We start from the raw sequence: 14,742 nt of genomic DNA, 5'->3' as shown, positions 1-14,742 counted from the left end.
ATCGCTATTGGTGGATCTTGAACATAATCCATACACAGACCTTCCTCACACACACACACCTCACTCCCCTAACAGATTTCATGGGCAGCAGATTTAAAGTACTATTAAAACCTGGCTAGGTTGCAGCTCCTTGATGAATTATTGTGTTTTTACTTTTGAGAGGTAGTGTTTCGATTTTCCATTTCAGGTGCCAAAACGTCTTTGGAATAAGTGAGGCTTCTTTTGACCCTCGTGTGTTTTATACCTCCGGTGTTTACCACTTCGGGCGTTTCTTCTGGGAAAAACAAGGTAAGTATGAATCGGGATGGTCAGGTGTCCTGTTTTACATAGGATAGTTCTCTCTTTTGAAGGATTGACAGAGGACAGTCCAGTACCAGAGGGCCAGCCAAACTGAGTCTGATTTAAAGAACTGTAAGAAGGAAGATGCGGGTGGCGCTGTGGGTTAAACCACAGAGCCTAGGGCTTGCTGATCAGAAGGTTGGCGGTTCGAATCCCCGTGACAGGGTGAGCTCCCGTTGCTCGGTCCCTGCTCCTGCCAACCCAGCAGTTTGAAAACACGTCAAAGTGCAAGTAGATAAATAGGTACCGCTCCGGCGGGAAGGTAAATGGTGTTTCCGTGCGCTGCTCTTGTTCACCAGAAGTAGCTTAGTCATCCTGGCCACATGACCCAGAAGCTGTACGCTGGCTCCCTCAGCCAATAAAGCGAGATGAGTGCCGTAACCCCAGAGTCAGCCACGACTGAACCTAATGGTCAGGGGTCCTTTACCTTTAAGAAGGAAGAGCAGGAGCCCTGAAGTTGCCCATCAACAGATCTCAGTTCCTGGTCAGCAGTATGGCACAAGCCAACTGGGGGTCTTCCCCACTATGGTGAGATGTCCTGTATTTCTACTTAAGTTATAGTAATTATTTCAAATGTGTGCTTATATATAAAAATTTCTGCTTGCCGATTTCCCCCTCATTTGTCCTTTTCACCCCTTTTCTTTTTGCAACACTAATACAAACTGTAAAATATATTATAAAACCAGTGTACCTTTCCCATAACTGCTTGCTTAATTTCTCATATATCTTTGGACATTTCATTAGAACGGTGAGGTTTTCATTTGTTTTTACTCTTCATTTCTTTTTTGGAAGATACAGAAAGTACATTCCAGCTGGAAGGGTTTGAGAACAAGACAGCCCAGGCTATTAGGGTTTGGGGCTGTTGTTGCTTCTGTGAAACGTCCTGTGGGGAGGAAAATGAAATTAAGCAAGCAATGGGAAAGGTGTGTTTTGGCAAGCGATTTTATGTATTTTTTAATTTTTTTAAAAAATAGAAACCTATATCAACCAGCATTGCAGCCTTAACAAACCCCGCTGATAGCAGCAGCCAATTTAATTAAGAGAAAAGCAGAACCTCATTGCCTTTCTGTCACGGAAGGGTAGAGGAGAGATGTTGGAGGAAAAAACTCTCTACATGTGAGAAACAGATATTGGCTGTATAGGAGGAACGAAAGACAGCAAAGGCCATAAAGAATGTCTGAGTTGTCACAGCCGTTTCACCAACAGCTCTTACTCATGTCACCCTGAAACGCCAGCTTGGGCTATGCCACTCCCTACCTAGGAACTAACTACATGGGCTGCTGATTGCCCCATGGTGCAAGGGGAAGGGGGGCTGATAGAGGGAAATTCATTGACCTGCCAGCAGGAATGCCAGCTTTGCCCCACAACCATGGGTGCCCGGGGCTGTGGGTGCCATGTAGTGTGCATGGCCCTGGCACCAAAATTTGTGGGTGTCCACCCTTCATGGGGAATTTTGTGGGTGCCCGGGCACCCAGGGCCCCAGAGAGTTGGCACCTATGCCTGCCAGGACCAGTAACAAGCCACAGAGCTATTAGGAAGGGCCAGTCCAAGACAACTCTGATGGCTGAGGGAGAAATTCCAGTTGGAAGCCCTCCACCCATCTTGTTATTGCTCCTGCTCTTTAGATTTAGGCTTCTGCGAGATACATTATCTTTCTTCATGCCATGTAGGTTAGATGGGTAAAGGTAAAGGGACCCCTAACCATTAGGTCCAGTCGTGGCCAACTCTGGGGTTGCGGCACTCATCTTGCTTTATTGGCCGAGGGAGCTGGTGTACAGCTTCCGGGTCATGTGGCCAGCATGATTAAGCCGCTTCTGGCGAACCAGAGCAGTGCACGGAAACGCCATTTACCTTCCCGCCGGAGCTGTACCTATTTATCTACTTACACTTTGACGTGCTTTCGAACTGCTAGGTTGGCAGGAGCTGGGACCGAGCAACGGGAGCTCACCCCGTTGCAGGGATTTGAACCGCTGACCTTCTGATCGGCAAGTCCTAGGCTTTGTGGTTTAACCCACAGCGCCACCCGCGTCCCGGGTTAGATGGGTAGCATATAAATAATAAAATTATTATCATTATTACATCTTTCTATCTCCCATTTTGCACCCGATGCCCTTCAACATTTCTCCGATGAAAACAGGGACGTCCTATTCAATCATCACTATCATAATTTCATTATTTATATCCCGCCCATCTGACTTGGTTGCCTCAGCCACTCTGGGCGGCTTCCAACATATATAAAAACATAATAAAAGATTAAACAGGGTTGTTGTTGTTTAAAAAAAAACCTATAAAGGGCTGCCTTCTAAAGGTTGTATATAGTTACTTCTTTCCTTGGCTCGGTTGTTGCACAACTCCATACCCTCCAAAATGTCTCTGACTTGCCGATCGTCAGGTCGGCGGTTCGAATCCCCGCGGCGGGGTGCGCTCCTGTTGCTCGGTCCCAGCGCCTGCCAACCTAGCAGTTCGAAAGCACCCCTGGGTGCAAGTAGATAAATAGGGACCGCTTACTAGCGGGAGGGTAAACGGCGTTTCTGTGTGCTGCGCTGGTGCTGGCTCGCCAGAGCAGCTTCGTCATGCTGGCCACGTGACCCGGAAGTTTCTGCGGACAGCGCTGGCCCCCGGCCTCTTAAGTGAGATGGGCGCACAACCCTAGAGTCAGACACGACTGGCCCGTATGGGCAGGGGTACCTTTACCTTTAAGGAAAAGCAGGGCACTCCAGGATCAATTTCGGCTTCTGCAAATCCAGGGCTGTCCCTGGAAAATAAGGACACTTGGAGGGTCTGAACTTCTAACATTGGGCAATTTGTGAACAAAATAATCTTTAATCTTGTTTGGCAGCTCACCCACCTGTCACTTGCTCCCAGAGACTTTACATGGCAAGGCCAGTCTATGGACATATGAGATGCTGTTTTACTTTATTCCAGATCCTTAACCGAATTCTGTTTATCCACAAAGCTAAAGATCTGAGCTACTACATCATCTCTTACACTATTATCACAGGAAATTAACATGATCCACCATTTTTAGCTAGTTCAAACCAAGTAGATAGCTCTCTCTTACCCCCTCACCCAGTATATTGAATGTGCGGATGCTTGATTTTAAATATTCCTCTGTAGTTCTTTAAAATATACAGGATATGCCCTCATCCTAGTTCTTCTTAAAAATAAAATGAAATCATAATGTGACCTCTTAATACAGTAAGATTTGAGCTTACAGAGTTCCTTTGAACTGTGCGTCATAGCATTATATTTCCCGGCATTACAAAAGTGCTTTCACAATACCCATCCCACACATTAAATCATACAGATTGCAACTTCATATATATGTTTTGATCCAGCTCATAAGTGGTGTCACTTTATAAAGGCATGCATTCCAGTTCTGTGAACCGCCCTGATCTTTTCTGTGAGCACCCTGAGACCTCTGGGTATAGGGCAGTATATAAACCCAATTAGTAATAATAATGATGATGATGATGATGTGGGATATGCATTCAAGCTGCCCCTTCACATGCTATAGTTTCCTGCAGAGTTTGGCCCCAGGCCTTGGAATATTCAAGTGCTTGTGTCTCCTGCCGGAAGCCCCCTGCTGTTTGGATTGGGGTTTTCAAAGCACCATTCCCCACCCCCCACCCTTTTGGATTCACAAATATTTTCTATTTTCAAGAGGAGGCCTTGATGTGAGTTGGCGTGGTCTCTTTAAATGCAAACAATGGTTCCCAGAGGGAAGCTTATTTATTTTTTATTAGTCTCCATGGGGACTTCCTTTCAGGGTGGAGGAAGTTGAAAGAGGGTCTTTATAGGAAAACTAAACACGGTCAAATATGACCTGGAGGCAAATACCATAACTCTGTGTGTGTCCTAACAGCTTGGGTTGCGTTACACTTGTGGTTGGTTGCCTTAGGAGATAACAACATCCTCTGCAGCCCCTTCAAATTCAAGCCCTAGCTAATCTGCATGCTGCTTGTACCTTGTTAATTAGCAGATTTCCCTTTTGAAAATACTTTTTAAAAATTTGGCTGCATTACATTTAAATAATGAAAATTATGGCCTGTTGCTTTTTTTGGATAGGTATTACATGTTTGCAGTAAAGAGAGCTTCCTTTTTCTGGGGTTACTGACCTGTAAAATACTACATAAGACTGAAGAAGTGCCAAGAGTGATCCCTGAAGGAGTCCTCAATGGCTAACAAGCTGCTTTAATTAGAAGAGCTGATCACATAGCTGTTGCATCAGACGTTCGTGCTTTTCCTCACATGTCACGTTCCCTATAAAGGTAAAGGGGCCCCTGACCATTAGGTCCAGTCGTGACTGACTCTGGGGTTGCGGCGCTCATCTCGCTTTATTGACCGAGGGAGCCGGCGTACAGCTTCCAGGTCATGTGGCCAGGATGACTAAGCCGCTTCTGGCAAACCAGAGCAGCGCACAGAAACACTGTTTACCTTCCCGCCGGAGCGGTACCTATTTATCTACTTGCACTTTGACATGCTTTCAAACTGCTAGGTTGGCAGGAACAGGGGCTGAGCAACAGGAGCTCACCCTGTCACGGGGATTCAAACCGCCAACCTTCTGATCGGCAAGTCCTAGGCTCTGTGGTTTAACCCACAGCGCCACCCGCGTCCCACACGTTCCCTATACTGGTATACAAAAAGATGTAAGCCCAGAGCACACTGTCGTACATAAAACCTGCACGGAGATCTGTTTTATGCCGTGTAGACGTGCCTAGAAGCTATGATTTGCAGTAAGTTCTCAACATGTACTCAACGTGATGGACATCATCATGCTTTCCCCTCTCCCCTATACCTGTGTGCACCTGGGTAGGCAAGGCACCTTGTGGAAGCAGATAACTACTTTCATGTAACTTGCACGTTTTCTGAAGCCACCATCTGCTAGCAGGCAAAACATGAAACAAGACATGGCGTCTTCTGGGGACAATGGAACTTGTGCTCATTTGTAGATCTGAGAGGACTCTCACACCATAGCAGAGCAGTATTTAAAAAATAGCAGCAAGGGCAGCAGGTCATTGAAATGCTCCAAGTAGCCTTGAAATGCAGCAGCCTCTGCATATGTGCAATAAAACTGCTCTTTCCTCCACCCGGAGCTGGATGTAAGACAGATAGACAGTCAGATAGATATGTTTATTGTTCAACCATTTATCACAATAGAGGAAGAAAAGGGCAAAATATATACAGCTTCTACTTGTTTGCTTGTTCCTTTTTTATTTTGGATCCATGGCTTCTCTGGGAGGCATGTATACATATTGTTAACCATTGGTCTTTGATTAAATTGATGGCTACCAATGGGATCATTAACATTTAGGTCTTAGGTGGGAGCTATTTTGAAGGCAGGCAGAACAAGATTACAAAGGCGTTCCTAGCTGAGGATGCAGCACAAACAGCTGGGAAGTCAAAGCAGTGCTTATCCCTGCCATAATGCTATTGAAGTTGTCTGTATAGTGTCCAGGGTGCAGTCTGGTAGCAGAGTTAGGGGATAGCATGAAAAACATAAAGCCAAAGCCTAAGCTGTCACAACATACAAGCAACCGGCTGTCAGAGGAGAAGGCGGAAGGGGGGGGGAAGGCTACCACGCTTAATTTGCGGAAAGTGGCACTCTGGGACATAGCTCTGATTGACAAAGTCTAAGCACTTCACAGGTTTCCAAAATTATGGAGGCTGGCTGTGGTGACTTAAGAGGAGCATGCACTCTGAGCCTGCTCAGAGTTACTCCCTTCAGGTTATCTACAGTTGCAGAGAAAAATGAATCCCAACTAACGAGAGATATGAAAATATCCTGTTCCTAGGTGAGTTCCGGCTCAAAATAAGCATTTGCTAAGCCTGTTTTGTTCAGCAGAGAAGCTATTGAGAAAAGGCACGCTGTACGTGAAATAACTGTGTGTTATAGTGTCACTAGACTCGTCAGCAAAGCTGTCTGCCCATGATGGCAAAGCCAGGCTGTCCCTCAGAAATAGCATGGTATTCTGGGTGAGCTCTGTACTTTGTTAACAGGTGTCACTCTGGGTGTGGGACTCAGAAGCTGACCATGAAGGCCTGTCCCTCAGAATGTTTCCCTTGGCCGCCAAGCAAGTGACTTCATCCTTTCCTGGTTCCACAGCACTTCTGCTAATAATAGTATTAGCACATCCGCCTGGTGGCCAGTTCCTTCTCCACCTCTCCCCCATCTTTCTCTCCTGGCCTCCCCACTCCCATTCCCTAAGAATGTGACCTCACCACACACATGTTCAGCAGGGGTGTTCTGGACTGTGTGTTTGGTTTGAACAAGGGCTAGGCCGAGGCATGGAGGAGACAGGGGTGAGTTGGGAGGTCCAACTTGTGCCAGAGAAATACTAAAGTTAACGCTACCAAATTACAAAGATAAGCATTCAATGTTGACAAGGTTCTGAGGACACCTTCCTTGCACATGTTTTAAGAGCACCAAAAGGAAAAAGACATTAGTGTGAGAATTTCACAACAGAAACCTTGCGATTTTTATTCATTTGGAACTGTGGTTCTCAGCAGGCCTGTGTACACACCATACATTTAAAGCACATTTCCTCAACCAAAGAATTCTGGGAATTGTAGTTTGGTGCTGGGAATTATAGCACTGAGGGGAAAACTAAGTTCCCATGATTGCTTGAGGGGGGTATGTGCATTAAATTTATGAGTCACAGGCTCACTAGGGAAACAATCTAAAACCCTTGGGGTCTCTTTCCTCATATGCAAAACCATACCGTTGTGGTACAAGGTACCAGCCCTTCCAGGAGTTGTGGAGTGCTTGTGTAAAAATAGAAGCTTAATTCCTGTACATGAGAAAGAGCAGAGTTGAAAGGGAAGGTTTGCCAGGGTATTGCTTAGTTGTTCTAATTGCTTCTGTAGGTTTAATGCAAAAGCAGTATTAGTGAATTCCATGGCGCAAAAATGTAAAACATGGCGTAAAACACACATCCCCCAAGTCGAAGGCCTAATCAGCAGAGCTAGCCAAGAGACTCTGGGTCTGGATGCCTGCAGGGTATAGCAGCTTCCTGTCAGGCCCAGCAAAAATGATGGGGGCTGCCAGAAATGGAAACTGCAATTGTTTTCACCATTTTGAATCCATAGAAGTTTCCCTTCCAATGCAAATAGCAGCAGGGACCCTGATCTGGATTGGGTTTGCTGCAGTGGGTAAAGGGGTCAAGCCCTCTAATGCCCTCTCCAGGTCCTGATATGGACAGGTGTGTGTACATATATAGAGAATTGGTTGGAAACCTGTTTGCTGTTGCGGTTTTCCATTCCCACCCCCCACCCCCCACGGACCTTCACATCTCTATGAAAGATTCCTCAAAACTAAAGGCATGGCTAACAGGACCCCATGGTGCTCAGTGCTAAACAATTGTATAGCTTTCTCCCTGTTTTGTGCTACGGGGACAGGTTTCTTATTTTACTCTGCCTGCCTGGAACAAGGATGCTGGCAGTAGAGGCAGGCCGGACATTGCAGGTCTTCCCTGTCCAGCAAGGAGGCTTGGATACCAACAGAGACTTGTTCAGCAAACCATTGAACTCTGCTCACTTCACTCATGGTGTATGGCTAACCTCATGCCAAGGAACTGGGACGGCAGCTTGGGGTATGGAAGATAGAACTTGGTGAAATACTGCTGCCTTGGTGCTAAGCTATTTGCAGAATGCAGTCCAGAAATGGGCAAATGTATAGACAGGAAGCATCTGAATGGATTGGCACCTCCTGCTACCATATTTCCAGGAAGAAAAGGGCGAGTGCCCTTTGCAGAAAACCACACCATGTATTCCAAACTGGCTCAGTGAATAGGGCTAATGTGTGTCACACTGAGTAATGAGAAGAATATTTGCCAATGTTAGAAAAGGAGGTATTTACAGATAACAAGGGAGGAGGTGGAAGGAGAGAGCAGATTAAGGATATTGATAAGGTCCAGGAAGAGGAAGCATGGAAGGAGGCACAGTTGCATTGCTGAAAACTCTTGAGACTTAAAATCTGAAATGAAACTGACAGCCTAAATGTCAGAGGTCAACAGCAAATAGAAGGGGCCTGATTAACAGGTGACATCAAAAATAATTTTTAAAAATTGTTTGTCAATAAACAGCCTTGTGGGCCATTCGGAACAACTCATTGGGGATAGCTCAGTTGGCAGAGCTTGAGACACTTAATCTCAGGGCCATGGGTTTGAGAAGATTCCTGCATTGCGTGGGGTTGGACTAGATGTTCCTCGTGGTCCCAACTCTACAGTTCTGAAATTCTGGGCCCACAGACCAGAGGTTTCCCCACAACGGGCATAAACAATGGACAATGGATAAGGTCCTTGCCCAGCTGGGATCTAGTAGTGAGATCCAGTGGTGGTTGAGCAGCTGCTTTGGTTGCAGATCCCAGGTTCAGTCTCAAGCATCTCTGGGAAGGTTGTGGAGAGACATCTTCCTGAAACCCTGGAGAGCTGCTTCCAGTCAGTGTAGGTAGCAATGAACTAGATGGACCAGTTGTCTGACTTCATATAAGAGAGATTCCTATCTTCCTAAGAATGACTGAAGCAGGCAACAAAAGTGGGTTTCGTTTCAAGTCCGGAAGGATAAATATATGCTGTCTATTGCACAGTGGTCTGAGGTCTTCACTGCCCTGGTTATTTCATATAAGCACCAATTCAATGTGGATACCTCCTTGGGCATCTGGAAGGCTTCTGTCATCTTATATGTTTAACATTCCTCTTCTAACATTCCCATCTACAAATGGGAACTGTGTTCTACTGGTATTATTCGTATTATCTGCATATTACTGCTGTTTGTTTCCCCTTCTTTCATTTTAAAATTTTAATTCCTCTTGATAATGAACACAGTACAGAAAGGACCAAGCCTTGAGGTCAGCGTGAACAGAAATTGTGCAATCATGATTTAAATATTTCGTGGAGGGGCAAGGGAGGATTCTAGCAGGACATGTGAATTCTGAGAATGGCAAAGCAAGAATAAAATAAGAAAATCAGTCTAAGGACACTTGTATAGAAGAAGTGTCATTGTTATTTAGGAGGGTGTGAGTCCCAGTCTTAGAGCAGAGGGAATGATTGTACATGGGTAGTCAGTCCCATAAGAGCAGAAGTTAGATTAGTGTGACGATCTGACTGGGAATATTGACGCCAACTTAAGGCTTAAGACTTGGGGGCAGAGGGAAGAGAGAAGGACCAGAGGTTTGAAGCAGGGGGAAAACCTTGTCCAAGGAAAGTGGAGGGTGATGAGGATAAAGGTCATATCAGAGGTCAAGGCTGGGTTGTGGCAGATAAGTAGGGTTAGAAATCAGCAAGTAGGGAAACACTACAAGGTTAGAGCCAGGTGACGTTATTTTGTCCATCTGTCAGCAGATTCAAGGATCAGAGTTGGGTTTGATTAAGTACCCGCTGAAAATAACGTATGTATCGTATTCATCGCTGAAGACGGCATTGTCGCGCTCACCCTTGAAGAGCCTCACCCAGATTTCATCCTGGTCCTGCAGCTCTAGCATGAGGCTCTGGCTCTGCATGATGCTTCGATCGCTAGCCTGGGCGTACAAGATGGCCGCCTCAGCCCCATTGTGCATTATGTGCAGGTAGGTTTCCTTCTGGTTCCAGGTGTGCACATTGAGACTGAAGAAGTAGATGCCGGGCACATAGCAGTAGAACTTGCCCATGAACATGTTGAAGTGTCCATAGAGGTTCACGTACTCGGTGTCAAAGACAAGAGTCTGGTAGTAGTCGTTGCTGTGCAAGGGTTTTCTTCGGCCCACTGAAAAGGCAGCATAGTTGGTCTTGGCCCGCTCCCCTGGGGCCCCTATGTTCCCCTTCTGCCCCTTGAGGCCTGCCTGGCCCCTGCTTCCCGTAGAACCAGCCTTGCCCAGCTTCCCTTGGGGGCCACGTTCACCACGGTCCCCTTTCTCACCTGAGTAGTGAAGAGATCATAGATGAGCATCATTTCAACGTAGGCAACCTTGGCCTCCACATTCAATCCAATGGGCAGGCCAGGGAGCAACTTATGCATTTTTATATAATGTACAAATAAATAGAATAATCATTCCACCCACTCTTGGGAGAGAAATCTAGAAGGGGAATGGTCCAGTCAAAACAGAACAATCACTTGTTGGCTGCATAAACATCATCATCTCACATTTAAAGCACATTACACTCCCTCCACCAAAGAAGCCAGGGAACTGTAGTTCTCCTCACAGAGCTACAATTCCCAACACCCATAACAAACTACGGTTTCCATGATTCTTGGGGGGGAGCATAGAAGCATAGAAATGTAAAGTTAGAAAGGACCCCAAGGGTCATCTAGTCTAAATGCGCTAAATGCATTGTGTTTATGCAGTGGTATATCATGTCCACCCTTGTGGTGAGGAGAATTTTACCACAAATGATGCCCTCAGTTCCACAGTTTTCAGAGTGGGTCCAAATGTGTGGGGAAATTCTCCTTGCTGCCAGGGTAGGCACTAGATTGGTGTCTGCCCATCTCGAAAACGTATCGCTTGGCAAATCTTCTTCTGTATTAAATGGAACTTAATTTTACCAGAAGCATATCTGCAGGCAAAATCGGAGGTTTCTCCTTTGCAAAACGTGTGAGACAAGAAAGTAATTGGAGTGAAGTGAAATATTGAAATGTCTTAATTAATTCTATTGATTTAATTATGAGTCAATAAAATTGTTTTTTTTTAATTAAGTTAATTAAGGAATCGGAACCTTAGCTGTGGGTAAGAACATAAATCTACCTCCTCTAGGTCTTAAATATTGTCAAATATGCATGTTACACACACACACATACACACACACTCAGCTACAGCCATGTCTAAAATGTATTGGGAGGGTAGAGGTTCAGCAGCAGAGAGGCCGCCTCTGATGACACAATTTCTCCATCTTTCATATTCTTCCCGGGAAATCAGGCCATGTCCTAACGCAACCTCTGGAGTCCTGGGCTTGACTCAAGACTAATTTGGTGGTGTCACTTGGCCTTCTTTAAGAAAAGAGCTTGGATAAAATTATGATAACAGCTCCTCCAGGCCAGGAAATTTATTTAGCTTATACAGTTTCTTCCCAGCCGGCCCCTCTGGAATCTAAAGAACCCAACATTTCATCCAAAGACAACTGCCCCACCCCTTATATCCAGAGCCTGAGGACACTGAAAAATCAAACTCGCTGCAGCTTTTGGAACTCCACTCCACGGCAGCTCTAAACTGCCTGCTCCATGCATACGGTTTTGCTTAGGCCAGAGGGCATTTCTGAGAACAGGCCAGATAAGAGACCAATGGAGAATGCTGTGATCCTGCCCCTACGTGGAACAGATGGCTGCCAGGGCACAGCCTGGAGATCCACCATGTGCCTTGAAGTTCTGTGTTTCATCAGGCAACATGGCAGCTGCAGCTTCCTCTGCCTGTTCCTCTCCCGGCTCTCTCCCGCATCTGCAGTAATAGGAATGGGACCCAGAGAAGGAACTGGCAGGAGACACTATGGATGGGAGCATCTGTCCTTGGGCTTATGGGGTGTGCCCACTCCTACCCTGAGCTGGAAGGTTTGGAGGAAACGTCTAAGTGCATTTGGCCAGATGCGCTTAGAAAGCTCCCTTTGATTGGAAGCTCTGGGGCTTCAAAGCACATTCAACCAAGTTTACTTAGAGGCCTCTTCAGACCTTCCTGTTAGAAGTAGAGCAGGCATGCCCAATCCATCCATCCCCAATTTGTGCCTCGTGATTTCTGAACACCCGAAGAGGACCATTGACTGTCTCCTAATGTGTGGGATGCTACCGAGCAAAGGCTTGGCGTCTGAATACAGCATCCTGGGGTAGAGTTGGTGTCCCTTACCTTTCAGGATGGTAACGTTGATCTGAGGCATGGGCTGGTACATGGGGTATGCTGAAATGCGCTCAGGAGGATCGCAGCATCGCACGCATTCTGACCCTCTGGGCCGCTTGCTGTATTTCTCATGGTGATTCTCGGGCCTGGAAGGCAGAAACAGCACAGGCAGGCTAAGTCACAGGGCCAGGGAAAAGGGGGAAAGGGAACATGGTGACTCCCCTGGGAGAGATCTCGGGAAAAGGCCCTTGTTTTGTGACCACAGCCCTATCCTTTTCCTTAATGTCATAGCATCACTAAAAATACATGGAAGAAAGAGTAAATGTTGCTGATGTGAATTACTGAGAGCCGGGTCACTGAGATGGGACATGTTTATTGCAGCCCCTAAATAAACTAGTTTCTCCCCAGTTGCTCCACTCTCCCAGGCTCCTTGTTCAGGACTAGGTTTTTCACTCGGGTTGACAGGGACATATGTCCCAAATTTGCAATAGGAGCTGAAAGCCACCATGCTTCCCTTTTCCCACTGTCTGCCACTACCTCAATCTCAATTCCAGCCCTAGCCTGGGTGGCCTCTCCTTTTGCCCCAAGAAGGAATTGGCTTGTAGTGCTGACACACTCTTCCAACGCTAACCATATGGTTGTCTAACAACAATGGCCAACTAGGCTGGGTTTGCCCCTAACGGAGTTAGCAATGGTGCCTGATTGAGGAGTCCAGATCTGGAAACACAGAAAGGGAAAGAGGCAACAGCATACTCTCAAAACATTTCGTAGGAGAAAACTGGGGTGCTTGAAACACGCTTCTTCTCATGCCACGTTGTATCCGGCACTGACTTCAGAAGCAGGGTGTGTATTGTAAATTGACCATAAGCTTCCTTCCATTGGGACGCGGATGGAGCTGTGGGTTAAACCACAGAGCCTAGGACTTGCCAGTCAGAACGTCAGCGGTTCGAATCCCCGCGACGGGGTGAGCTCCCGTTGCTCGGTCCCTGCTCCTGCCAACCTAGCAGTTCGAAAGTACGTCGAAGTGCAAGTAGATAAATAGGTACTGCTCCGGTGGGAAGGTAAACAGCGTTTCTGTGCGCTGCTCTGGTTCACCAGAAACGGCTTAATCATGCTGGCCACATGACCCGGAAGCTGTACGCCAACTCCCTCAGCCAATAAAGTGAGATGAGCGCTGCAACCCCAGAGTCGGTCACGACTGGACCTAATGGTCAGGGGTCCCTTTACCTTTACCTTTCCTTACATTAAAAAACAAAAAACCACTGTGTGAAAGTAGTTGCAACCCAAATATATTCAGCAAATGTTGGCTATCTGGATAGGCAGTTATATGGAGATGGAAGGGGTGGTCTGCGTTCATATGCAGTAGGTTTAGCCAAACACACACACATCCACTCAGCTCCTTTAGAGATCAAGAGTCTCCGAAGGAATGGGAAGGAAACCTGAATAAATTTACTCCACACATGTCCAGAGTGGCATTACCCAGATCTCCTCAAAAGGCAAATACAGGCCTTAAAGCTGGGTCATTCCACCACCACCCTCATTTCAGAACAGAATCCACCATCTTGCAGATAAGTTTCTCCCAGTTCACACCCCAGCTGCGTCAAATGTGGATGAGCAGGAGCCTGCGGTAGAGGTGCGGTGGAAACTTGGAAACAGAATAGGCTGGCCAGACTGAGGAAAGAGAGCTCAAGAACAGCTTAACCCTTTAAGATAAAGTGGTTAAGAAATCATGGGAAATTTGTGGCAGGTGCTCTGTCACTTGAACTCAGCCTGCACACATCAGCACTGGGGTGATGCCAGTCAATTCAGTTATGCATGTGCCAAACATGCCGTCCAACTGCACACATTAAATCAGTACCGTACCTTACTTTCTCACGATGTGCGGCATAGTTCCTGGCTTGTGCCAAATTTTTATCGTTACGGGAATTTTGCTTCTTTCAGGAACAGCGTCTAGATCTAGCCAAGAGACTGGACAAAAGCCCCGCTTTTGCTGCAGGGAACTAGCTGCTGCTGACACAGTTTTCTAGCCTCAGTGACTACACTGCACCAATGAGGGAAGAGGGGTTTAGGTTGGGAGAGCTCTTTCACGGTGGTGCTTTCCCCCTTGTCTTCTAAAAAGGGGCCCCATAATTCCTAAGGAGGCTTCTGTCTGAAATCCTAAACGGAGAGAGATGATTTGCAGTCTCAGCAGGGGAGTGGGAGGGAGGGAAACAGGGTGTGAGTATGCAAACATTGCTCACAGGCTTTTAAGCCAGGATTTATTTTATTTATTTATTTTAAACCGTGTATTTAACAAACAAATGGCGGGGGGAGGCGGACCACAAATTTAAGAACAACAGTACATTATACTTTCAGAATAAAGCCAGTGTTTCAGAGCTGGTGAGGTTCGTAGACTTGTCAAATTGTGGCGTTGGAAGGCACCTCGAGGGTCATCTAGTCCAACCCCCTGCAACAGAGGAATCTCAACACGCGGTCTCCCACCCAGTTTGGAACCATGGACCACTGGCTCACCCAGCCTCTATGCATCTTCAACTGTCTATCCAGTGGCAGGGCAGGTAAGAATGCATATTACTGTTCACAGGAGACCTGAGAAGGATGGATGGGATTTC

General features: G+C 46.5%; 1 protein-coding gene and 1 long non-coding RNA gene across 3 annotated transcripts in view; one reads left to right on the top strand and one right to left on the bottom strand.

The window, feature by feature from the left end:
• The window catches only part of LOC310672722, a 19,995-nt gene extending 8,983 nt beyond the window's left edge, over positions 1-11,012 (top strand). For both annotated transcript variants that reach the window (XR_014508741.1, XR_014508742.1), the window contains exons 2-3: positions 188-288; positions 9,681-11,012. This is a non-coding gene — a long non-coding RNA (uncharacterized lncRNA). The remainder of the gene's footprint in view (positions 1-187; positions 289-9,680) is intronic.
• The window catches only part of C1QTNF1 (C1q and TNF related 1), a 16,013-nt gene continuing 6,724 nt past the window's right edge, over positions 5,454-14,742 (bottom strand). Inside the window, exons 3-4 of the mRNA XM_083430326.1 lie at positions 12,143-12,279; positions 5,454-10,233 (exon numbers count right to left, since the gene is read on the bottom strand). Of these exons, the coding sequence (XP_083286452.1) occupies positions 9,683-10,233; positions 12,143-12,279 (688 nt within the window). The 3' untranslated portion in view covers positions 5,454-9,682. The remainder of the gene's footprint in view (positions 10,234-12,142; positions 12,280-14,742) is intronic.

This window comes from Podarcis tiliguerta (assembly GCF_965153285.1).
Source record: "Podarcis tiliguerta genome assembly, chromosome: 2".
Taxonomy (NCBI): Eukaryota; Metazoa; Chordata; class Lepidosauria; order Squamata; family Lacertidae; genus Podarcis; species Podarcis tiliguerta.
Note: the sequence above shows the minus strand (reverse complement) of the source record. Positions and strands in the feature narration are given on the sequence as shown.